Source organism: Gigantopelta aegis, chromosome 3 (assembly GCF_016097555.1).
Source record: "Gigantopelta aegis isolate Gae_Host chromosome 3, Gae_host_genome, whole genome shotgun sequence".
Lineage (NCBI taxonomy): Eukaryota > Metazoa > Mollusca > Gastropoda > Neomphalida > Peltospiridae > Gigantopelta > Gigantopelta aegis.
In genome coordinates, this window is record NC_054701.1 from 94,720,414 (window position 1) to 94,747,693 (window position 27,280).

Sequence of the window (27,280 nt, forward strand, 5' to 3'; positions counted from 1 at the left end):
CCATGTGTTAGTTACATTGATATGAATCTCCCATCCGTAGACAGATCAGATCAGTATATTTCAGGCACTGTGTCCTCATGTCTTGTACGACCATGTGTTAGTTACATTGATATGAATCTCCCATCCGTAGACAGATCAGATCAGTATATTTCAGGCACTGTGTCCTCATGTCTTGTACGACCATGTGTTAGTTACATTGATATGAATCTCCCATCCGTAGACAGATCAGATCAGTATATTTCAGGCACTGTGTCCTCATGTCTTGTACGACCATGTGTTAGTTACATTGATATGAATCTCCCATCCGTAGACAGATCAGATCAGTATATTTCAGGCACTGTGTCCTCATGTCTTGTACGACCATGTGTTAGTTACATTGATATGAATCTCCCATTCATAGACAGATCAGATCAGTATATTTCAGGCACTGTGTCCTCATGTCTTGTACGACCATGTGTTAGTTACATTGATATGAATCTCCCATCCGTAGACAGATCAGATCAGTATATTTCAGGCACTGTGTCTTTGTGTCTTGTACGACCATGTGTTAGTTACATTGATATGAATCTCCCATCCGTAGACAGATCAGATCAGTATATTTCAGGCACTGTGTCCTCATGTCTTGTACGACCATGTGTTAGTTACATTGATATGAATCTCCCATCCGTAGACAGATCAGATCAGTATATTTCAGGCACTGTGTCCTCATGTCTTGTACGACCATGTGTTAGTTACATTGATATGAATCTCCCATCCGTAGACAGATCAGATCAGTATATTTCAGGCACTGTGTCCTCATGTCTTGTACGACCATGTGTTAGTTACATTGATATGAATCTCCCATCCGTAGACAGATCAGATCAGTATATTTCAGGCACTGTGTCCTCATGTCTTGTACGACCATGTGTTAGTTACATTGATATGAATCTCCCATCCGTAGACAGATCAGATCAGTATATTTCAGGCACTGTGTCCTCATGTCTTGTACGACCATGTGTTAGTTACATTGATATGAATCTCCCATCCGTAGACAGATCAGATCAGTATATTTCAGGCACTGTGTCCTCATGTCTTGTACGACCATGTGTTAGTTACATTGATATGAATCTCCCATCCAGTCAGATCAGTATATTTCAGGCACTGTGTCCTTTGTGTCTTGTACGACCATGTGTTAGTTACATTGATATGAATCTCCCATCCGTAGACAGTCAGATCAGTATATTTCAGACTTGCACTATATTTCAGTGTCCTCATGTCTTGTACGACCATGTGTTAGTTACATTGATATGAATCTCCCATCCGTAGACAGATCAGATCAGTATATTTCAGGCACTGTGTCCTCATGTCTTGTACGACCATGTGTTAGTTACATTGATATGAATCTCCCATCCGTAGACAGATCAGATCAGTATATTTCAGGCACTGTGTCCTCATGTCTTGTACGACCATGTGTTAGTTACATTGATATGAATCTCCCATCCGTAGACAGATCAGATCAGTATATTTCAGGCACTGTGTCCTCATGTCTTGTACGACCATGTGTTAGTTACATTGATATGAATCTCCCATCCGTAGACTTGTCAGATCAGTATATTTCAGGCACTGTGTCCTCATGTCTTGTACGACCATGTGTTAGTTACATTGATATGAATCTCCCATCCGTAGACATGTCAGATCAGTATATTTCAGGCACTGTGTCCTCATGTCTTGTACGACCATGTGTTAGTTACATTGATATGAATCTCCCATCCGTAGACAGGTCAGATCAGTATATTTCAGGCACTGTGTCTTTGTGTCTTGTACGACCATGTGTTAGTTACATTGATATGAATCTCCCATCCGTAGACAGATCAGATCAGTATATTTCAGGCACTGTGTCTTCATGTCTTGTACGACCATGTGTTAGTTACATTGATATGAATCATTGAGACAGATCAGATCAGTATATTTCAGGCACTGTGTCCGACCATGTGTTAGTTACATTGATATGAATCTCCCATCCATAGACAGATCAGATCAGTATATTTCAGGCACTGTGTCTTTGTGTCTTGTACGACCATGTGTTAGTTACATTGATATGAATCTCCCATCCGTAGTCTGTGTGTTTTGTAACCGACACTCAAATGGCTGAGGCATCAACCGAGCCTGCAGGTAACATCTACAACTGTGATGACGTTGACAACATCATCTGCACCAGGAGAACCAGTATCTCGACGTGAGTTACCTAACTATGGGCAGGATTTAGCCCAGTCGGTTGAGTGCTCGCCTCAGGTGCTTGCATCGCAGAATTGAACCACCTTGGTGGATCCATTCAACTGATTGGGTTTTTTCTTGTTCCATCCAGTATACCACTGGTCAAAGGTCGTGGTATGTGCTTTTCTGTCTGGGAAAGTGCGTATAAAAGATCCCTTGCTGCTAATGAAAAAATGTAGCAGGTTTACTCTGATGACTACGTGTCAATGTTCTGTAGTGGTGTCGTTAAACAAAACAAACCTTTATTCAACTAAATTTGAAGGAAACTCTCCTTGCAACAGTTTTTAAACAAAACAAAACTTGATTCAACTAAATTTGAAGGAAACTCTCCTTGCAACAGTTTTTAAACAAAACAAAACTTGATTCAACTAAATTTGAAGGAAACTCTCTTTGCAACAGTTTTTAAACAAAACAAAACTTGATTCAACTAAATTTGAAGGAAACTCTCCTTGCAACAGTTTTTAAACAAAACAAAACTTTATTAACTAAATTTGAAGGAAACTCTCCTTGCAACAGTTTTTAAACAAAACAAGGTATTTGTTTTATTAGCATGGTTTTGGTAGAAACCAATCAATGTTAATGTCATATGAAACTGAAGTGTTACGTTCCACTCGATGTTCTAACGGGATGTAATACTTTTAGGATAATTTTAACCATGTAAGTAAGAATGGAATTTGAAGAGGGTAAAACTTGAATGCTTGTTTGTCATATTTCAGAAATGGGTAACTAATTAAACTGATTAATTAAAGCCAAGACAAACTAAGTTTTAGTTATATGTGTGTGTTCTGAATGCAAAGCAGTTATCTTCTCTTGTAAGTGAGGTTGCTACAATTATATATATGTATGATGTTTTGTCACTGTTTCAGGTTGGGAAGTTCCTGGGTAAAGTCGACCCTCCTGTGATGGAGACACTGTTCAACAAGTCGCTATACATAAGGTTAAAACCTTTCTACTCGACTGCATGTTGAATATTTGTTTTATTGCCCTCAGCTTGTTAGCCTTAAAATGTTAACAGTCTGTTACCAGCATGTTATCAGCTACATATCACATTAATGGAATACTAAGAAGCACTAACCTCCAGACTAGATCTGCAGTTTGTTACGCTATTATTCACATGTACAGTGAAGAAAGTAGGTGGAGTTGTGAGTCATTGTCTTACTGTATGTCCAGCAATAAACCCTGCAGTCATACCTATATTCACAATTACTGCACATATATTGTACCTGTATATATATATTGGTGTTTCTCAAGTTTCTTAGTCCAGCAGTAAACCCTGCAGTCATACCTATATTCACAATTACTGCACATATATTGTACCTGTATATATATATTGGTGTTTCTCAAGTTTCTTAGTCCAGCAGTAAACCCTGCAGTCATACCTATATTCACAATTACTGCACATATATTGTACCTGTATATATATATTGGTGTTTCTCAAGTTTCTTAGTCCAGCACCCCTTTGACATTCAGTCTCCATGTGGTGCCAGCTTTCTCTGAAGTCAGAACTAGTGCCAATTACACTTCGCATTTTATAGCGTTATTCGGGAGCATACAAATTCTAAAAATATTGGGCGAGACTATTTATGCAATAGGCGAACTTGTTGGTCTATTTCAACATTAAAAAACAGGGAAAAGTGCAGTAATAAATTTTGGATTGTATACTACCATAAACAGATTTTATGGCTATAACATCATGGGTTGGGGTTTTTTCGTCTTGAAAGGAATTGTATATAAAATTTTATATTGAAATTAGTTTCCGGCATACTTCGTAATTCACCCAAGTTATTTTGTATACCCTCGGCATAATCCAGAATGTTTTCAAATTCTTTTCAAATCACTGGCATGATTTTGCAAGTAAGGTTTTGATTGGTCAAATGAAATGTCAGCTGGACATGAGCTCCAACGGGCTGCTGTTAGATCCACAGGTAATAGTAATTAACCATTGGAGCTAATTTTAATTAGATTGCCCCTCCCCCAAGTTCCAAATTACATTTATGTTATATTTTGTCTGTTTTCTTCATCACTATCGGCTGAGGAAATGTATTATTTAATGGTTTGTGTTTTTCAGGAACAAGCAGTTCGACTTCCAGGGAGTATGCTACAAAAATGATAGTGAAGTCAGTGCCGGACCATCCTCTTTGAGAATTGTGAGTTTTGTTCTCATTGTTATCTCTTGTTGGATTGACGTTTTCCACTTCCACTATCTACAGGAGCAAAGACTAGTGTCGTAGTGTATCAATCTAAAAACTATTGCATCAGCTTATGTAATACTAATGCACAAAACACAGACCGAGAGGAGGTCGCAAATGCCAATTGAAATACATATTATGCTTTATGATAATCAGTTTAACAAGCAGCTTTTGCTTTCCACACATTTAAGGCATTTTTGGGATATATCGAGAATTTCTCATCTTCAGAAGTGATGTAAATTCTGACATGTCACAGCACTGTAAACATTGATAATAAATTAAACATATGCTGACAGCACAGTGACATTTTAAACATGTTTAATTTATTATCTCCCTCTGGAGACTGCGATAAGGTTTATAAATTATAAGCTTTTATCCATGTTTGTCTCAAGCTTTCTGCTTTTTGAGAAGTGATCTTGCTTTCCATTCCATAAAATGAATGTTGAGCCTTGAACACGTCGTATTCAGTTGATGGAAATGTTAGTAACAAGGTCATACAAAACTGATTTTATAACTTCATTAGCTTATTCCAGAACATATTTGACTGTGATGTCTGTTTTACATTTGTAGCCATCGGTGAACTTACTCTTCGACGCCCTGTCGCTGAACTGGTGGACGAGCAAATTAGCCTGGTGAGTGTGGATGTACCTGACTTACAGGACACCTTATATAGCAAGCACCTTTCTATAGACAGCAGTATTATAGAATTGTGGGTGGTCTTTATACATGACATGATTTTAACTTACTCTTCGACGCCCTGTCGCTGAACTGGTGGACGAGCAAATTAGCCTGGTGAGTGTGGATGTACCTGACTTACAGGACACCTTATATAGCAAGCACCTTTCTATAGACAGCAGTATTACATATCAAAGTAATACATCCCACTAGAATGCTAAGTGATACATCCCACTAGAACGCCAAGTCATACATCCCACTAGAATGCCAAGTGATACGTCCCACTAGAATGCCAAGTGATACGTCCCACTAGAATGCCAAGTGATACGTCCCACTAGAACGCCAAGTGATACGTCCCACTAGAACGCCAAGTGATACGTCCCACTAGAACGCCAAGTGATACGTCCCACTAGAACGCCAAGTGATACGTCCCACTAGAACGCCAAGTGATACGTCCCACTAGAATGCCAAGTGATATGTCCCACTAGAAAGCTAAGTGGGATGTCACACGACGAAGTCATCAATTGGCGCACTACAACCTTACAGGAACGTCAATGAAACGAGATGAGTGATATAAATTAAGATCGATTATGGGTAATAAATAGCATATTAAACTCACTACCATTTCCTATCATGTTTATGTCCTTCGTAGAATAATTTTCAATGTCACTCGCTAAAGCTCGTGACAATTGAAAATTATTTCACTCAGGACATAAACATGATACAAAATGGAAGCTCGTTTAATATCCTATAATTATTCAATATATTGCTGAATATTTTAATGGATTAATATAATAGATCAACGTGAAAACTAGTTTGCCTGAATTTATATAAATTTGTTTATCTAACAACACATTCAACACATTTGTATTTACAGTTATGTTGTGCCAGACGTATATATCGTTACGTAACTTCATATAAAAGACGTATAGTTACGTATAGGAAACCTACTGCGGGGAGACTTCATATAAAAGAAAGTTACGTAAACACATATATCGGAGGAAACCTACTGCCACCACTTAATGTGGGAGACTTCATATAAAAGACGTATAGTTACGTAAACACAGATATCGGAGGAAACCTACTGCCACCACTTAATGTGGGAGACTTCATATAAAACACCCATTGATGCTTTGGAAGAATGTAGTGGGTTTCCTGTGATTGTTGTTTAAATTACCAAATGTTTGACATTCAATAGCCAGTGATTAATTAATTCATTTACTCTAGTAGTGCATTAAACAAAATAAACTTTTTTTAATATAAGATGTATTTTCCAATTATTTTGTTTCTAGTCTCTAGAGAAAATTATGCTAGTTAATAAAAAATGAACCATGTTCTAATATTTTCTTTCAGGGCATATTTGAATTTTAACCTTTTTAAGTGAGTATAACATTTTAGAAATGTAGTTAAAGTAGATATTTTATTACATACCTATTCAATCTTATTATAGCGATAAAGACATTTTCAAACCATGTGATAAATTTATCTTGTATTGCACATATGTGCAATCGGGACCGGAACTTTTAAATGGGGAATTCCCTTTTTATTTTTACTGCAGTTAGCGCCTTTTAGCTACGTGGTCTCATGGGATATATTCTTGCGCAAAATGAGTCCAATAAATAGGAAGCGAAGACAACGTATGTGAAGTTCTGTATATTTCATATATAAAAATATTTTGAAAACTATGTGCTGTTTGTTGAAACAAATACCAACCATTAACTGATTTCACAGCGTTAGATATGGTTTTCTATTTTTGTGACACAACCGTTAGTAGAAACTTGGTAAACAGATAACTTAACTTATCAACCAAACTCACCTGGGCCCAGATTTTCAATAGTATCTTAGGGTATGATACATGCATCATAGTGACATCACAGTTTATGACAGTTTTATAATATCATACTCAGTAAGATGGCTTAGATATATAATGTTTTGAAGGCATTGTATTTTGCTTTCTAGACACTAGACACTATTTATTTTTGAAAATGAGTGTTTGTATATCAGTCTTGTATCTATTTCTCTTTCTCTGCTTTCAGCTGGTTCACTACATCAACTGCAGGTGAGGGCTTTTTACCTCTTCCCTTTCATTTTTCAACATTTTACATAAACATAGAATTAATGTTTGACAGTAATGTTACTGACATAATGTTAAACACAATTCCATGTGACAGGACTCTGGCCGTGTCAGATTGGATGAGGGAGAGACGTGCCTGAACCTTAATTGGATAGAGGCACGTTAATAGAGTTTACAAATGGGTTACATTAACAACACCACAACAAGTGAAAGGTGTTACCTCAAAGTGATGGTAATGGGTTACGTTAACAACACCACAACAAGTGAAAGGTGTTACCTCAAAGTGTTGGTAATGGGTTACGTTAACAACACCACAACAAGTGAAAGGTGTTACCTCAAAGTGTTGGTAATGGGTTATATTAACAACACCACAACAAGTGAAAGGTGTTACCTCAAAGTGTTGTTTATGTACATCTTCTCTTCTCAAAGTCATGTTGTTGTGAGATGTCTCTGCAGACATGACTGACTGTGACAGGTTTCTTCTCTTTCAGAGCTGACCATTCCCACAGACGAGAATCTATACCACTGCAACAAGTTCATGTACCAGTATTACTATGGCGACACGCAGGAGGTCAACGAACCGATTATCTGTGATAATTGTACAAGGTTGGAATCTAAGTTATTATGAGGCAGAACAAAAGTGAATATAGTTAATGGCATCCCAGCACATGTTATATTGAGTCTGTTTGATTTCTAACATATGGTGCGACACACTAAACAAAAGTGAATATAGTTAATGGCATCCCAGCACATGTTAGATTGAGTCTGTTTGATTTCTAACATATGGTGCGACACACTAAACAAAAGTGAATATAGTTAATGGCATCCCAGCACATGTTAGATTGAGTCTGTTTGGTTTCTAACATATGGTGCGACACACTAAACAAAAGTGAATATAGTTAATGGCATCCCAGCACATGTTAGATTGAGTCTGTTTGGTTTCTAACATATGGTCCGACACACTAAACAAAAGTGAATATAGTTAATGGCATCCCAGCACATGTTAGATTGAGTCTGTTTGGTTTCTAACATATGGTGCGACACACTAAACAAAAGTGAATATAGTTAATGGCATCCCAGCACCTGTTATATTGAGTCTGTTTGATTTCTAACATATGGTGCGACACACTAAACAAAAGTGAATATAGTTAATGGCATCCCAGCACATGTTAGATTGAGTCTGTTTGGTTTCTAACATATGGTGCGACACACTAAACAAAAGTGAATATAGTTAATGGCATCCCAGCACATGTTAGATTGAGGCTGTTTGGTTTCTAACATATGGTAGGACACACTAAACAAAAGTGAATATAGTTAATGGCATCTCAGCACATGTTAGATTGAGGCTGTTTGATTTCTAACATATGGTGCGACACACTAAACAAAAGTGAATATAGTTAATGGCATCCCAGCACATGTTAGATTGAGTCTGTTTGGTTTCTAACATATGGTGCGACACACTAAACAAAAGTGAATATAGTTAATGGCATCCCAGCACATGTTAGATTGAGTCTGTTTGGTTTCTAACATATGGTGCGACACACTAAACAAAAGTGAATATAGTTAATGACATCCCAGCACGTTAGATTGAGGTTGTTTGGTTTCTAACATATGGTGCGACACACTAAACAAAAGTGAATATAGTTAATGGCATCCCAGCACATGTTAGATTGAGGCTGTTTGGTTTCTAACATATGGTGCGACACACTAAACTAAAGTGAATATAGTTAATGGCATCCCAGCACATGTTAGATTGAGGCTGTTTGGTTTCTAACATATGGTGCGACACAATAAACAAAAGTGAATATAGTTAATGGCATCCCAGCACATGTTATATTGAGGCTGTTTGGTTTCTAACATATGGTGCGACACACTAAACTAAAGTGAATATAGTTAATGGCATCCCAGCACATGGTAGATTGAGGCTGTTTGGTTTCTAACATATGGTGCGACACACTAAACAAAAGTGAATATAGTTAATGGCATCCCAGCACATGTTATATTGAGGCTGTTTGGTTTCTAACATATGGTGCGACACAATAAACAAAAGTGAATATAGTTAATGGCATCCCAGCACATGTTAGATTGAGTCTGTTTGGTTTCTAACATATGGTGCGACACACTAAACAAAAGTGAATATAGTTAATGGCATCCCAGCACATGTTATATTGAGGCTGTTTGGTTTCTAACATATGGTGCGACACAATAAACAAAAGTGAATATAGTTAATGGCATCCCAGCACATGTTAGATTGAGTCTGTTTGGTTTCTAACATATGGTGCGACACACTAAAGAAAAGTGAATATAGTTAATGGCATCCCAGCACATGTTAGATTGAGTCTGTTTGGTTTCTAACATATGGTGCGACACACTAAACAAAAGTGAATATAGTTAATGGCATCCCAGCACATGTTAGATTGAGTCTGTTTGGTTTCTAACATATGGTGCGACACACTAAACAAAAGTGAATATAGTTAATGGCATCCCAGCACATGTTAGATTGAGTCTGTTTGGTTTCTAACATATGGTGCGACACACTAAACTAAAGTGAATATAGTTAATGGCATCCCAGCACATGTTATATTGAGGCTGTTTGGTTTCTAACATATGGTGCGACACAATAAACAAAAGTGAATATAGTTAATGGCATCCCAGCACATGTTAGATTGAGTCTGTTTGGTTTCTAACATATGGTGCGACACACTAAACTAAAGTGAATATAGTTAATGGCATCCCAGCACATGTTAGATTGAGGCTGTTTGGTTTCTAACATATGGTGCGACACACTAAACTAAAGTGAATATAGTTAATGGCATCCCAGCACATGTTATATTGAGGCTGTTTGATTTCTAACATATGGTGCGACACACTAAACTAAAGTGAATATAGTTAATGGCATCCCAGCACATGTTATATTGAGGCTGTTTGGTTTCTAACATATGGTGCGACACAATAAACAAAAGTGAATATAGTTAATGGCATCCCAGCACATGTTATATTGAGGCTGTTTGGTTTCTAACATATGGTGCGACACACTAAACAAAAGTGAATATAGTTAATGGCATCCCAGCACATGTTAGATTGAGTCTGTTTGGTTTCTAACATATGGTGCGACACACTAAACAAAAGTGAATATAGTTAATGGCATCCCAGCACATGTTAGATTGAGTCTGTTTGGTTTCTAACATATGGTGCGACACACTAAACAAAAGTGAATATAGTTAATGGCATCCCAGCACATGTTATATTGAGGCTGTTTGGTTTCTAACATATGGTGCGACACAATAAACAAAAGTGAATATAGTTAATGGCATCCCAGCACATGTTAGATTGAGTCTGTTTGGTTTCTAACATATGGTGCGACACACTAAACAAAAGTGAATATAGTTAATGGCATCCCAGCACATGTTAGATTGAGTCTGTTTGGTTTCTAACATATGGTGCGACACACTAAACAAAAGTGAATATAGTTAATGGCATCCCAGCACATGTTAGATTGAGTCTGTTTGGTTTCTAACATATGGTGCGACACACTAACAGGAAATCTGCACCTTCCACACAGGCTACTCTTTTTGAATAGCAGCAAAGGATCTTTTATATGCACTTTCCTAAAGACCAAACAGCACATACCATGGCTTTAAATATGCCATTCATGGGACACTAGATGAGGTGGGATACATCAATAAATAAATAAATGAATGAATGTTTAGCAGCACAAACAATCAACTATTGGGTATCAGTGAGGATTCATATTAAAAATACTGGCTGTTGTAGTGGTGTATTTCGGTATATGGATGGGTTGGTATGGAACTGTGGCTGTTGTAGTGGTGTATTTTCGGTATATGGATGGGTTGGTATGGAACTGTGGCTGTTGTAGTGGTGTATTTTCGGTGTATGGATGGGTTGGTATGGAACTGTGGCTGTTGTAGTGGTGTATTTTCGGTGTATGGATGGGTTGGTATGGAACTGTGGCTGTTGTAGTGGTGTATTTTCGGTATATGGATGGGTTGGTATGGAACTGTGGCTGTTGTAGTGGTGTATTTTTGGTATATGGATGGGTTGGTATGGAACTGTGGCTGTTGTAGTGGTGTATTTCGGTATATGGATGGGTTGGTATGGAACTGTGGCTGTTGTAGTGGTGTATTTTCAGTATATGGATGGGTTGGTATGGAACTGTGGCTGTTGTAGTGGTGTATTTTCGGTATATGGATGGGTTGGTATGGAACTGTGGCTGTTGTAGTGGTGTATTTCGGTATACGGATGGGTTGGTATGGAACTGTGGCTGTTGTAGTGGTGTATTTCGGTATATGGATGGGTTGGTATGGAACTGTGGCTGTTGTAGTGGTGTATTTTCGGTATATGGATGTGTTGGTATGGAACTGTGGCTATTGTAGTGGTGTATTTCGGTATATGGATGGGTTGGTATGGAACTGTGGCTGTTGTAGTGGTGTATTTTTGGTATATGGATGGGTTGGTATGGAACTGTGGCTGTTGTAGTGGTGTATTTCGGTATATGGATGGGTTGGTATGGAACTGTGGCTGTTGTAGTGGTGTATTTTTGGTATATGGATGGGTTGGTATGGAACTCTGGCTGTTGTAGTGGTGTATTTCGGTATATGGATGGGTTGGTATGGAACTGTAGCTGAAGGTAGAATTGCTGTGTTTGTTCTCGATGACACTGAACTGTCAGAGTCTTCGGATGATGATAATGATCCTTAAGAACAGGGGTTGAAATTACATTGTATCTCACACAGATAAAGATGTTTTTTATGAATCAGTATTTAACAATGACCAATCTTGGACATACACATCAGTTCTTTCATATCTTTTTTGGTTAGTATGTATATACAGATGTTTAAGAAACAAATTCAGGAATGTAATGGTAGTGGAGATAATAAAAACAACAAAAAACTTTGAATGGTTGTCGTCTGATTCAATGTTTGACATCATGTGATTGCAGTCAAAATTTTAATAAACAAATTGCTTGTTGTCATGGATTTGGTCTTTGTTGATACAGGTATGTTTCTTTTGATGTAAATAAAGGGAGTTGGGATAATACATGTTTGTGTACTGTGTTTTCATTGACTCAGTCTGTGGTGACTTTTGTCTTCAGGACTATAATGGCCGTGAAGATAATAGAGAACACCAACCTGTTGCTTGTTGTGACGGACCCGATGTGTGATGAGTGCACTAACATGTACCCACCATTGCCACAGGAACCTATGGAAGTAACTGAAGAAGGTATGAAACATTTTTACACAGAATTAAATGGCAAATACATTGATTTGGAATGATTGCCAGTGTATTCTGTTAGTGTAATCATTTTTATTTATATAAATTGTAGATGAACTTTAGTTGAAACAATTGTTTTAAAGTCTTATAATAAATTGTACCTGAGCATTGCACTTTACAAGCATTGTGAATGTTAAATATAGAGTTGTATATAAGAATTTGGTGAAAGTCATTGACGTGAGCAAGTTTGATATAATTGGGTGGATAATGTTGTAATTGATTTTTCCATATTTTTAATTTTGTTCTTGGAAACTACATGTCATGTTCCAGTTTGTGGATGAAATTAGTCATAGCATCCACCGAGTTTTCTGTTTAATGTTTAAAGAAAACATATTTAGAGATAGGTGACAGTAGCTAGTTTATAAGCTAATAAATTGTAGGATGTTTAAAATAATTGTTTTATGCTGGTTTAAACAGACGAAGGTTTGTAAATCTCGACAGTAAACCATTAACATATTAAAAATTGTATATCTGCATTAGGCAGAGTCCAAAGTATCCTTTCACAAGCAGAGTGTTTAACAAGACTCATTTGGAAACAAGAACATGTGCAGTTTTTATTATAAGTATATGTTTAAATAATGTTTGTTACGGAGACGGCTATACTAATGATGTTTTTATTATAAGTATATGTTTAAATAATGTTTGTTACAGAGACGGCTATACTAATGATGTTTTTATTATAAGTATATGTTTAAATAATGTTTGTTACAGAGACGGCTATACTAATGATGTTTTTATTATAAGTATATCTTTAAATAATGTTTGTTACGGAGATGGCTATACTAATGATGTTTTTATTATAAGTATATGTTTAAATAATGTTTGTTACAGAGACGGCTATACTAATAATGTTTTTATTATAAGTATATGTTTAAATAATGTTTGTTACAGAGACAGCTATACTAATGATGTTTTTGATTTTTGCTTTAATCAGAGGAGGAAGAGGTGATTTGTGAGATGGCGAAATACCCCGAGTTTCGCAGACAGAGTAAAGAATGTTATAACTACGACCCAAGAGTACGTACATGGTTTTCTCTTTATATGCAGGATCATCAGTAGATGATCCAATATAAATATTTAATCCATTCCATTGCACAATACATATAATCCACTCATACACAAAACATGTCACCAATTATATACAATTTGAACATGAAAATCCTCTGATGGATAGCTCACAGTAACATATAAAGGTTTAGACAATTAAATCTTTTCCGGATGTTTTGGTCCGGTCATTTTTGTCTTTTTAAAATTTTATTGTATTATTATTTTTCGTTAATGTCCCCAGACTATTGTCATGGTTCAGATGCCCCGATTCATCGCCTTACAGAATATGCAAAACTAGATTTTATTAAATGAATAAGATCTATCACACAAACCTATGTAAACCACAGACTGCTATACATATAATAATTAAATTAATAAGATCTATCACACAAACCTATGTAAACCACAGACTGCTATACATATAATAATTAAATTAATAAGATCTATCACACAAACCTATGTAAACCACAGACTGCTATACATATAATAATTAAATTAATAAGATCTATCACACAAACCTATGTAAACCACAGACTGCTATACATATAATAATTAAATATCCGCTACATTCATTACAATATAACATCATCCCATTGGTCCAGACGTAGCAACGTGAGTTTGTTAATTTTTCAATGAACATAAAAATAAAATTGTCTCGGAAAGTTATCTGATGACGTCTCTTTATATTGGTGCTTTGTCTGACTGAGCGTTATTGTTTAGGAACCAAAACACATTTCAAAATAAAATATGAACCTTTAGTGTTATCATTAGTAAGTATATTTGAAATTTAATTATAAGGATTGTCTGTTATTTAGTTTACAAAAAAACAAAAAATCTTTCACAAACTTATGTGTGAACGGCATCGCCAATTCACTCAGTTTGTGGATGATTTTCTTTTTTCATCCCCTGATGAATATAAAGGAAATAACATGCAATTCTCAGTTAACACATACATACATACATACATACATACGTGCATGTGTCATTTTCTTCTTTGGTAATTTAATATTGTTAACTAAATGAACAGACGAATACAGTGCAATAACAAGTTATCAGTATTTGTATTAGCCGTAGCCAAATGTTAATCTAGACATGTCGTGTTTTATTACCAGGAAGACGATACGAAGTGTGGCTGCTCGTCTCTACTGTCCGTGTCCAAGTCACAGCTGTTGGTGTTGTACGCAACGATGTGTACGTTGGTGCTGCTGATGTCGGACAGATGACCGGTGTTACCCGACTAACCTGTGTTTACCTTCCTAACAAAGCTGTGAGCTGCCTTCCACGTCCTGGTTATCACGTCTCCTCAGGGGCGGTTACACAATCTTTCTAGAGGGGTGGGGTGTAATACTTGTCCCCACAGACTCTTCTCCTCAGAAACATTTGATCAACTCCCATATTAAGAAGAATTATATTTGTCTGTTAAACATGGATCTTGGGGTCATTTTGAAGTTCAGGGAGGGCAATGACACCCTAGGGCGGTTACACAATCTTTCTAGGGGGACTTCAACAGTTGTTGGGGTCATTTTGAAGTTGGGGAAAGTCGAGGGAAACCCCATTATCTACCCCGTGGATCTGCACCTCCATGACTTGACAGATAATTAATACAGACTTTAGTATTTTCTTACAGATCTATGTATTATCAGTGTAAGAAAACCATACTTTATCAACAGTGAAGTTTGGTTCTGGAAAATTCTTAATGATCCAGTTTTACTTAGCAAAGATTCCCTATAAGAAATTGTGTGCACTTTCTTGTGTGTGTCTATTTTAAAATGTGCAGATTTATCCAAACTTATGAGTGTAATCTGTTTTTCTAGGTACATACTAACTATACATCTACAATTTAACCTTTTGTGACACAATTGTTTTTGTTTTTTTAAATTTTGGCCTCATATTAAGTTGACTGTAGAATGTTACATTCATAAGCATGAACAATTGTGAGTGGTTTTAATATTGTTATAAATACTTTTTATAGAAATCCTGAAATATAATCGTTTGTAACTAGACATCTACCTTATATTTTGTATGGTGATAGAAACATTAACTGGATATTAATGGCAATAATCAACATACATTTTATGGCGTTAACGTTTGTGTGAACAGATTTAACATTAAACTCTGTTTAATTAACAGTATTTCTAAGATAGCTTGCAGCTTTTTCTAGGAAGCATATTCCAACTGAAACATATCCAACTTATCTGCCCTAACAGTTTATTTATGAAAGAATATGTGAATTGTTTACCTTGCTGAATGTTTACTTGGTGTGCTCAAAGCTCTGTATTTATTGTGTACAGCTCAATCTGATATAATGGACACTCTGTATAACAGTCACCTGTTTACTGAGGACACTTTACTGTATGCTTCCCGTGCACAGGTGCAGTATCTTGGAGGGGGAGCCAGGAAGCGGAGCACAGAGTTTAAGATGCACCCTCCCAAGATTATTAGCAGTTCAGCTGATCTTTAGTTATTTTTAAATTTCAGTTAGCCAATTTGGCTGAGCCCACAAAAGGAACATGATTTTTTATTTAAGGCTAGGCTTTTGTAATGAAATAAGAACTTTGTACAGAGCACTGGTGGGGAAAACAAGGCATGTGCGCCCCCCCCCCCCCCCAATTTGTAGCAGCACCGATGGTTTATATATATTTATATTTGTGTGTGTGCTCCCCCCCCTCCCCCCAACACTTTTTGGCACCTTCCTACACCTGTTTTGAATTGGCACAAACATCAATAGCTAAGACAATGCACCCATGTTTTAACAATTGTCTGTATAGGTATTGGCTGTTAATAGCAGGTGTCCATTATAGACAGGTTGGGCTGTATAATTCTGTTGTGTTATGTATATAGCTGTTTTTTACACTCTACAGATAGAATTTGTAAATACCACAAGGAATCCAAGAGTATGTTAAACCTACTTCTTGTTTATTATGTTGTTGTTGCAGTTTGAACTATAGTAATTACACATTTCCACGTTCTTACATTAATGATGTTATCACACCTGTGTACAATACATGTATTTATTAATTCACATTGTGCAGTAAATATGTTATCACACTGTGCTGTATTTTTACTTACACACCTTTATGTTCTCATAGTGTAGTGCATGGTGGAGTTTGTACTATACTGAACACCACAAGAAACACATATAATCTTCAGCTGTAACATTAAATGTAGTGTTTTAAAGGAAGAGACCATTACGGCATTTGGCCTGGTATGCATAGTCAACGATATATAATGCACATTATTGCTTAATATCAACAAGTATAATCGTATAGTTAATTAATAAAACAGTTAAATGTGACGGCTATTATATATTACGGGCACAGCCATTTTGTACCATCCCAGTGAATACGCCCACTGGCGTGCTGGTGGTTACGTAATACATAACGTGTCACATCAGGAATTAGTCTTCGAACTGAAGAAACAAAACATACCTGATTTTTGTGGATGCATCACAATGTTTTGTAATAATATCTGTTCTGTAAAACCCTTGATTAAGTAGACTTTTCCATCTAAAATCACAAAACTGACCAATTACTTAGTCCCAAAGAAAAGAAAATTATCACTTCATCGTGAGTGGTCGTTTTTGCTCGAACATACCCTACCAATAGGCCCAAAATATGCTTTTTTTTCTTTGGATTTTTAAAAGAAAAATACTGTAACTCCATTTCATTATATTGATGCAAAATGAAATATATTTAGTTAAATAGTTTATTATACTATCAAAGCGCCTTGTCATAAATTAGAGCGTTTGTTTACACTGTGCATGAGGAGTTGGACAGAGCTGATGTCCCTTTGCCCCAGGCTATATCACTGGACGTCACAAAAATGGAACAAAACGGTTGCTCCCAGTTAGCAGGAATTATGTTTTTTTATTAACACTAAAATTATGCATTTTTCATTTGTTAAAGTGTCAGTATGTGTTGGTGGTCCGGGTATGCATCTTTCCAACACATAAGGTTCTTGTTTGAGTTGACCCTCCCTTTAAGAAGATATTAACTCATATTGAGAATCAGAAGAGTTACAGGTTGATATGCTGTTTATCGTTTCAAAGAATTAAACGTCAGTAATCAAGTAAACCTATTCTATTTACAAACTATAGTCTGTCCCACAGAGATCACATTTTTTTCATACTATGTAAGTTACTACAAGTTATTTATTTCTCAGCCGATTGATTTGTAAATTGCACACACAAATTGTATTTCTTTGTTATTTCCAAAACTCTTTTACAAAAAAACCCCAACATTTTAATAAAATGATGGGACGGACTGTAAATATTAACACTGATTTGCATTTTGTTTGGTATTTGGTATATATTTAATTACAAACCTTGATATTCTCAGAGTGATGTTACCAGCACACCCCTGTATACTATATTTAACTGGACATCTCCACATTCTCAAAGTAAATATAATATCACTCTGTGTGCTATATTTAATAACATACCTCCATTTTCTCAAAGTAAATATAATATCACTGTGTGCTATATTTAATAACATACCTCCATTTTCTCATAGTGAATGTATTATCACTTTGTGTGCTATATTTAATTGTATACCTCCTTGTTTTCATCATAAATATGTTATCACTCCTGTGTGGTACATTTAATATTTACACATCAATGGTCTCGTAGTAAATCGATTGTGACACTCCTAGACCTGTGCAATATCACATACAGTGAAAGCTCACCTAACAACCACCGTGGTTCTGAAACTTCACTGACCCACTCCATGTGCAGTTAGGAGACACAACTCGTATGTAAAATAATCAACATCGATGCAATAAATAAAAAAATTACATTAAAACATATTTGGTTGTTAGGTTAACATTATGGACTGTCAGTTGCCATGAGAACCAGTGGTGTAATAGGTTCGAATCATGTCAGTACAGTTGATTTTTTCATTATAGTTTTTGTGCTATATTCTGTGCAATACTCTATTTTCAATCTCTTTTTATAATTAAATTGTACTTACACATTGATTGTATATATTTCTAGATGAATACTTTTTGCATAATATATTGATGTTTATTTTTTATGGGTGACTATCTTGAGATTGATGTTATTAACTAGTGTTGAAGATTTCATTAAAAATATTGATAGGTGAGTACAGCTAGTAAACGTATTGTTAGTCTACATACTGATTGTGATTGAAGTTCAAACCATACAGGTCAGTATTTGTCTTTATTACCTATGAGGTACAGCATAATGAGGGTCATATTTATTGTACGGTTTCCCTCGTATGCCATAACTAAATCGTATGTCCTCCTGGCATTGTCGTTTAACAATTGGCTGTTGTAAGAGTACATTTCTTTCTGGTTGGCTGACACGACATTCCAGCTAATTTTGAATTTGTATGACATCAGTATTCCAATGACGTCACTTTAAATCTCCTTACAGTAACACGAAACTGGGTACATGACGTTCCCGTTTTCAGGGCGCTGGGAAAATGCCAATGCAAAATTGCTATTGAATTTTTGTTTGTTTGAACATTATTAATTATTTATACAAAAGTTAATCAGTACAAATGTGCCACCCACTGAAATTATGCAGATATAAAGACACAAGAACATTAAAAAAATAAACAATTGCTCCCGCGTCACAAAAGATAAACACGGGGCACTCAGTAACCTCATTTGCAACGAAAATTAAATTGTGTCGGTAATAAACAGAATATTACATTCGTGACCATGACAGACGACGTTTACAACACTCGTGCCTAAATTATCGCATTTCCCGAGCGAGAGCGAGTGAAATATGATAATTTAGGCACTCGTGTCATGGACACTCATATAATATCCTCTATTTATTGCACTCCAACACTGAAACTATTGATGTGCAATCATATATTATAACGTGTAATATCACTAGGAAACTAACCATGTGCAATATTAAACTCATAATGTGCAATGTTAAACTCATACACTGTGCAATATCACTGTATTTATATACATGTAATGAGATGTATAATATAACTAATGTACAATGATGTGCAATATCACTATGTACAAGGATGTACTGTACAATATCTCTGTATTAACATAATAAGATGTGTAATATAACTGTAATGTACAATGGTATACTGTACAATGTGTAATATAACTGTAATGTACAATGGTATACTGTACAATATCTCTGTATTAACACCATTAGATGTGTAATATAACTGTAATGTACAATGGTATACTGTACAATATCTCTGTATTAACACCATTAGATGTGTAATATAACTAATGTACAATATCTCTGTATTAACACCATTAGATGTGTAATATAACTAATGTACAATATCTCTGTATTAACATCATTAGATGTGTAATATAACTGTAATGTACAATGAAGGACAGTGAAAACATTCATAGAACTAGGTACTTTGGTGATAACAGACAAAATATTTCAACATTACTTTTCAATATTATCATCCTTGGGCTCAATGAATTTGGCCCATTTATCCTTCAAGCTCTTCTAGCTGGCCTGTCAACAAGCAGTTTGGCAGCCTTCAGACTTTAATCATCTTCAAATCAGGAACCATATAGGAAGGCGTTCATATTCCAGAACCGATAATAATCACCAACCATATGCTTGTGAATTCCTTTGTCAAATTCACAGTGTTAGTTGGGTAGTTTACCATTGAGTAATAAAATGTAACTATACAACCAAGCAGAGTCGTGTTACTGACATGACAGTTATACTACTATAGGAAAGACATATTGGTGTACCAAGCTGTGGTGCTGGTTCTGCAAACTTTCTGACTGCTCCTCGTGTTTATGAAACTAATAACAATATGTTGTGCAGCACCATTCTGTTATGTTACTGCACAGTGGTAGATACATGTTATCTTACATGTGGGTGTTAACACTACAAATTATTAGAACCCTTTGACTGTCTTGACTTAGGGTTTGAAATCCAATATTAGGTTCTCATTTCATGTGTTAAAACCCAAAACCCATTAAGAGAATCCAGTTGCTTCACAATACAGCCATTTTACTTACTTCATAATTCAAATACCAAAGACTTCATTATTGTGAAATATTGTTTTATGTACAAAAATCATGAATTTTTATGCATAGAATTCACCGCTAGCATGGTTTGCAATAGGAGATGATACTCTGACTGCATCTTGTAAAGAGACTATCCTGAATTTGCTGTGATTGTAACATAGTGTGGACTTTTTAATGACTAATCCCTTACTACTAATCGAAAAATGTAGCGGGTTTCCTTTCTAAGACTATATGTCAGAATTACCAAATGTTTGACATTCAGTAGCCGATGATTAATAAATCAATGTGCTCTAGTGGTGTCGTTAAACTAAACAAACTTTAACATTTTTAATGACTACTATTACATATGGATTAAATTTGTTTGTTTAGGATATCTGTGTCTGTTTATTTAGATGTTTTCTGCTCATTCTAATATTTGTAGTAATCCAAACTATATTTTATCTCCAAATAATTTCATATTTACCAAAAAAAATATATATTAGGAAACATTATGATGACTAGAAACTCACTGGACACTGATGTTGCAAACAAGAAAATGTATTAAAAGTGTAATTTTAGTCATTAAAACATCTTACAATGGCAGAAAACTGGGGACTGTGTCTTTAACAGATTTGAGCTGGTAATCTGTGTGTAACTTGAGCCGGTGCAGGGATCACTGATGTTTGCCACTGTCTTGCCTCACTTGTGCTGCTTATATACATGACTGGTTGAATCCTAATTACAGTGTGTGTTTATTTACAAATAATATACAGTGTACATACAAATTAACATTTAGAGCTTACCCATGGATACCTTTAAACATTTCTAATTATGTATTATTTGTTTTAACTTAAAAATTTCATTTGGAACAAACTTGGCTTTTCTTCTGATTTTTTTTTTGGGGGGGGGGGGGGGGAATAACTATTTTGGATTCAGCTGCACCATTGATTAAGAGAAACAAGAGTATGCAAGAAATACCAACATTCCTGTTAAACATTACCAGCCTCAGTCGACTACTGTTAAAATGTCGTGTGTTAACGGTTGGAAGCTTTTAGTTATTTTCAATATTGTAAATAAGACAATTTCTGTTTTAACTTAAAAAATAGATGAAGATTTCTGGTGTTTGACTTGATTTGATATTTATCACCATCGCTTATTTTAATTATCGAAGTTGTGAAAAAAGTGTATATATTATATGTTATGTCACTAAATGATTTTGATGTCACAACATGTCACTATATGTTTGTGATGTCATTACAGATATGTGATATACCTACATATGTGATAAATATTTGTGATGTCACTTAGTATGTGATGGCACTACATGCATGTGATGTCTCTAAATATTTGTGATGACATTGCATGTTTGTGATAAATATTTGTGATGATACTACAGACATGTGGTGTCACTAAATATTTGTGATGGCACTGCATGTCTGTGATGTCACTACATGTTTGTGATGTCATTAAAAATTGGTTATGACACTGTATGTCTGTGATGTCACTACATGCGTCTGATGTCACTAAATATTTGTGATGTCACTACGTGTGTGATATCAGTACAGGTTTGGTTTTCCCAAAGATCTGATGATGCCATTCCTCACTGTGTGTATATTTTAAATATTATATCTGCACTTGTGGCAATATTTTGGTGGAATATCTCTTGCCCTGAAGATACAATCCATGTGAGTTTTAATTGACCATCAAGTTGTGTGTGAGTTTGCTAATTATTAGTTTAATCAGTTATTATATACACGTACATGTATTAACAAATTGTCTTGTGTTTAATTTTTTTAATTATTATTTGTTTGCATGGATTGTTATTTTATTTATTTTTATTTTTGGAAGTCAAAATTCATATTACATTTTGGATTTAGACACAAACTGAAACATTTTTGGCCAAATTTACAAAGCCTGTTTAGACTTACACACGTGTAACAACATACAACACCTGTGTCTAAGAAAAACGGGCTTCGTAAATTCAACCCATAGTCTTTTGTAAGTTTTATTCCGTGTTCATAATCTTCTTGTTTTAAACTGATGATGCTTGAACTGAGAAATAAACTATGAATAATATTTACAACATTGTATATTTACTTATATTATCATTGAATGTGTGTTGATATTTTGTGTTAGATTTTATTGCTGTTTTCTTTGTGATGTCCTCGCCATGTTTTTTTTGGGGATGTTAAAAGTGTAAAACGGCTGCTAGATGATGGTTTATCTTATTAGTTGAAATGTTATAGCTTGTCAAGAAAAGCTAAATAGAGAAACAACAGTGTAAAGGTTCAAGTATTAGCTATTCACATATCCAAGATGGCTGTCATTGTACCAAGATAAGTTCATAACTAATTAATTCAGACATAACAGAATTGTCATGGTACGGCTGGTGTATTAAAGGCCATGATATGTTTTATCTTGTGGGAAAGTATATAAAAGAAACCTTGCTGCTAATCTACAATAGGAGAAGCCATTTGTCTGCATTTGCTGCTTGTAACAATAAGCAATTACAAATCTATTACTTCCTGTAAAACGTAATGCTTAATAAATCTTCCTTTGCTTCTTGTAGTACTAAGCTGTCAAACGTCATTTGGAACTTTTATTATTTATACCCAGTGATATTTATTTATTTATTTATTTTCATGTACTCTGTTTAGTAGAGGTGATTGGAAAACAATTGTTAATTGATTTATCTTTTATAAATATAATTTTTCTGTTGTTATTAGAAATATGAACTAAACTTATTGTAGATTATAATGTATTAATAAAATATTTTATAGAATTCATTTTAAAATTTACCTGCATTATGTAAAATGTTGCTTATTTATTTATTTTATTTATTTATTTAAATATTTATTTATTAATAATTAAGACATTTGAAATGTGAGCAGGTTCATTTATCCGACTGCTTACATGATTATTGAACTGCAATTGTGTTTGTATCTTGCATTAGTTGAGATTACAACTTTAATCACAACTCACCCTCCTAAAGACACTCCGGTGTTAGGTAGTTTGAGGTTGTGGTCCACAGCTTGGCCTGGATGACTTTTCTCGTGTAGTCTGACCGTAATATACACTGGATAATTTGTGTGGTTTTTTCTGGGCCCCCGTTTTACAAAGCGATCATAGTGCTAAGATCACGTTAAGTGCATAACTTGCGTTATGCACTTGAGGTGATCTTAGAGCAAAGATCACTTCGTCAAGCTGGGCCCTGCCATAAGGACTTGTATCGAATAACTTACTCCCACCCTACGCTTGGTTTTTCATCATCAGTTCTACTGCTGTCCCCACTGCGTTTTCATCTTTAGTCCGTTTTATACATATTACATGTGTATGTAGTCCATGACTGATGGTGGAAGCTGGGGTTGGGTTGAATTACTCGCCGCCAGTCCCCGTGTCCGTGACGGCTATAGGATTGTTTTGTTTTGTCCTCGTCCTGTGACAGTTCTTATTTCATCAGTGCAACCTCTCGTATGAAATAAAGATATTTTGTACCTCTTGTTTAGTTGTCCGTCTTGTGTCCGTTAGTCTCGGTGTGATACAAATAATATGCCACAATAATTAGTCAAATTTCTACTCTAGTTTTGAAATAACTATGCATAGGCTTTGTAACAAATATTTTGAAAATGAAAATTATATATAAATTGTTCATGCTTTCAACAAACCTATTTTGTCCTTGCCCTAATACAAGTGCTCTAGAATACTGTGGCGTAATATCTGGGGCCATAAATGGTGTAGACTTCGGTCACCAAATAATTACTTCGGGTGAGCGTTATGGCAAGTGCACAAAATCGCATGAAATCAAAAGTAGCAGATCTACAAGACACTTTTTTTTCTTTCTTTCGCATGCAACATTACATAGAGGATAATAAATGAGTTACCAGTTATCGTGACAAGCGGAAATTATTTCACGAGAGACATACATTTGATAATAACTGGTACCGAGTTTGTTATTCTGTTTATTACCCCCAGCTATTTGGGGGTTTTAAAAGCCTTTATTTTCGATACAGCATACATCGGCTACGCGTCCATGTATATAGAAACGAGGTAAACTAATTTACTGTTCTGGGTATTGCTTTAACTTTGTATTGTATTCACTGTTCACAGATAATTTTCAAAACCCAAAGTTCTATATATTCTCTAAAAAAAAAAAATCTGTAATGAATTACATTAAACTACCATTTTATTACAAGTTTAACACTGAAACCAGAAAGACGTAAACACAAAGGCTTTAAACTACGTGACGTCATTGTGTGTGCTTTGCCAAATCGTGATGACGTCATATTTAGTACCGACACGGTGATTGGTTTGTCGGCAGAAAATCGTCCAATAGTAGTGTACGTTAAACCAATGCATATGATTTTTATTTTCCCCGTTATCAGTGCCTGCTGGGGTAATAAAACAAATTATTGGCCTCTAATAGTACCTCTAGTAATTTGTGACCCATCCATAGCAGTAGGCCCCATCAAAACATTATTAGGCACTAATTTATCATACCGACCCACATGACAAATTAGTACCGCCTCAATGTTTTAACTCCGTTATGATATTGGTCAGCGGAGCTTTTCTATAACCGTTTGGTTGGCGTACGTCAACTTCTGCGGTTTTGATCGAATTGTTTTGAAACTTGGTACAATGATTCTCTGGTGTATTCTCCTCAAACTAAACGAGATCTTTTGAATTTTTATTTTTAAAAATTGAAAATATTAAAGGTTCTTCTAGAGATTTGATAGGATAGTTCTGAAACTTGGTACAACGATTCTCTGGGGGCAGATTTAAACCAGTAGAAATATATTTTGGGAAATGTTATTACATTTAAACATTTTAAACAGAAATTTAAGATTAAAGTCTATCTTCTAGAGTTTTGATAGAATAATTCAAAATCTGAACGACAAATCTGTAATGCATGATCAGGGCCGTATCTCTGCACAAGACAGAGTGGAATGGGTATTTGTCAAAATGGTGGATTATTCCATGAATCTCGATGTGGTGTCTCGTCTGTAGGAAGACGGCCATTTGGCAAAATGGTGGATTATTCCATGAATCTCGATGTGGTGTCTCGTCTGTAGGAAGACGGCCATTTGGCAAAATGGTGGATTATTCCATGAATCTCGATGTGGTGTCTCGTCTGTAGGAAGACGGCCATTTGGCAAAATGGTGGATTATTCCATGCATCTCGATCTGGTGTCTCGTCTGTAGGAAGACGGCCATTTGGCAAAATGGTGGATTATTCCATGAATCTCGATCTGGTGACTCGTCTGTAGGAAGACCGCCATTTGTCAAAATGGTGGATTATTCCATGAATCTCGATATGGTGTCTCGTCTATAGGAAGACAGCCATTTGACAAAATGGTGGATTATTCCATGAATCTCGATATGGTGTCTCGTCTATAGGAAGACCGCCATTTGTCAAAATGGTGGATGATTCCATGAATTTCGATATGGTGTCTCGTCTATAGGAAGACAGCCATTTCCGAAGATATCTTTTACTGGAGATTTCATCAGTGTTGCATCACCACACAGAGGACTGCCACTCCCAGACTAGTTTACTAAATCAAAACTCGCACCAGACAAGAGTTCACTGGAATAAATACAGTTGGGATGACACTGTCATAACAGTGATGATATCAGGTGTTCGCCAAATGTAAGCATATCCTGCCCCACCTGGTGCTCCCGTCATGAGTACTGTCACCACAGCTGTCGTCCGTTACTTCATCTATAACGATGAAAAAATTATGTGTGCATGAGTTTCACCAAAGATATGAAAAAGCATGCATAAGTTCAAAATATGGAATAGCATCGGCCATCATTTTGATCAATGATGTATCGTATTTAGAAGATATAGTCTCAAAATAAAACGTTTTGAATGCCCACAGGAGCCCTTGGTATCATAACTGATGGAACAACTGCTGTGCCATTATGATAGTGCACTTTAGTCTGGATTGAGACCAATAGCCGATGATTAAGTAATCAATGGGCTTTAGTGGTGTCGTTAAACAAAACAAAAAGTTTTAATTGGATTGATAATGAATGATTTCAAGTAAATCTTTGGAATTCTTGAGATTCCACATATGATTAATATCACTTGTCTCGAAGACTATTTGGCAATACCTAATAAAGCGATTCTTGATAGTGGTCAGTCTTCGAGACGAGGATTTGGTGGTGTATTTGCTGGACCCCGCGCTGTAGCTCTCATTTATGGATTCTTATGAAGTTTTTGAATCTAATACAGAAAACTAATCAAGATGAAACTTGGTACTGTGATTGTGTAGGGGAAGTCTTCATAAACTAATGGAGAGAGATTTTATGAAGTTTTTGAATCTAATACAGAAAACGGATCAAGATGAAACTTGGTACTGTGATTGTGTAGCGGAAGTCTTCATAAAATAATGGAGAGAGATTTTATGAAGTTTTTGAATCTAATCCAGAAAACGGATCAAGATGAACTTGGTACTGTGATTGTGTAGGGGAAGTCTTCATAAACTAATGGAGAAAGATTTTATGAAGTTTTTGAATCTAATACAGAAAATGGATCAAGATGAAACTTGGTACTGTGATTGTGTAGGGGAAGTCTTCATAAACTAATGGAGAAAGATTTTATGAAGTTTTGTAATCCAATACAGAAAACGGATCAAGATGAAACTTGGTACTGTGATTGTGTAGGGGAAGTCTTCATAAACTAATGGAGAGAGATTTTATGAAGTTTTTGAATCCAATACAGAAAATGGATCAAGATGAAACTTGGTACTGTGATTGTGTAGGGGAAGTCTTCATAAAC

At 35.6% G+C, this 27,280-nt stretch overlaps 1 protein-coding gene across 1 annotated transcript in view; it reads left to right on the top strand.

Annotated features, from left to right (window-relative positions):
* The window catches only part of LOC121368950 (voltage-dependent calcium channel subunit alpha-2/delta-2-like), a 95,645-nt gene extending 79,066 nt beyond the window's left edge, over positions 1-16,579 (top strand). The window contains exons 18-27 of the mRNA XM_041493715.1: positions 2,198-2,215; positions 3,120-3,190; positions 4,322-4,400; positions 5,013-5,074; positions 6,471-6,497; positions 7,154-7,176; positions 7,683-7,797; positions 12,305-12,432; positions 13,418-13,500; positions 14,643-16,579. Of these exons, the coding sequence (XP_041349649.1) occupies positions 2,198-2,215; positions 3,120-3,190; positions 4,322-4,400; positions 5,013-5,074; positions 6,471-6,497; positions 7,154-7,176; positions 7,683-7,797; positions 12,305-12,432; positions 13,418-13,500; positions 14,643-14,753 (717 nt within the window). The 3' untranslated portion in view covers positions 14,754-16,579. The remainder of the gene's footprint in view (positions 1-2,197; positions 2,216-3,119; positions 3,191-4,321; positions 4,401-5,012; positions 5,075-6,470; positions 6,498-7,153; positions 7,177-7,682; positions 7,798-12,304; positions 12,433-13,417; positions 13,501-14,642) is intronic.
* The last annotated feature ends 10,701 nt before the right edge of the window (positions 16,580-27,280 follow it).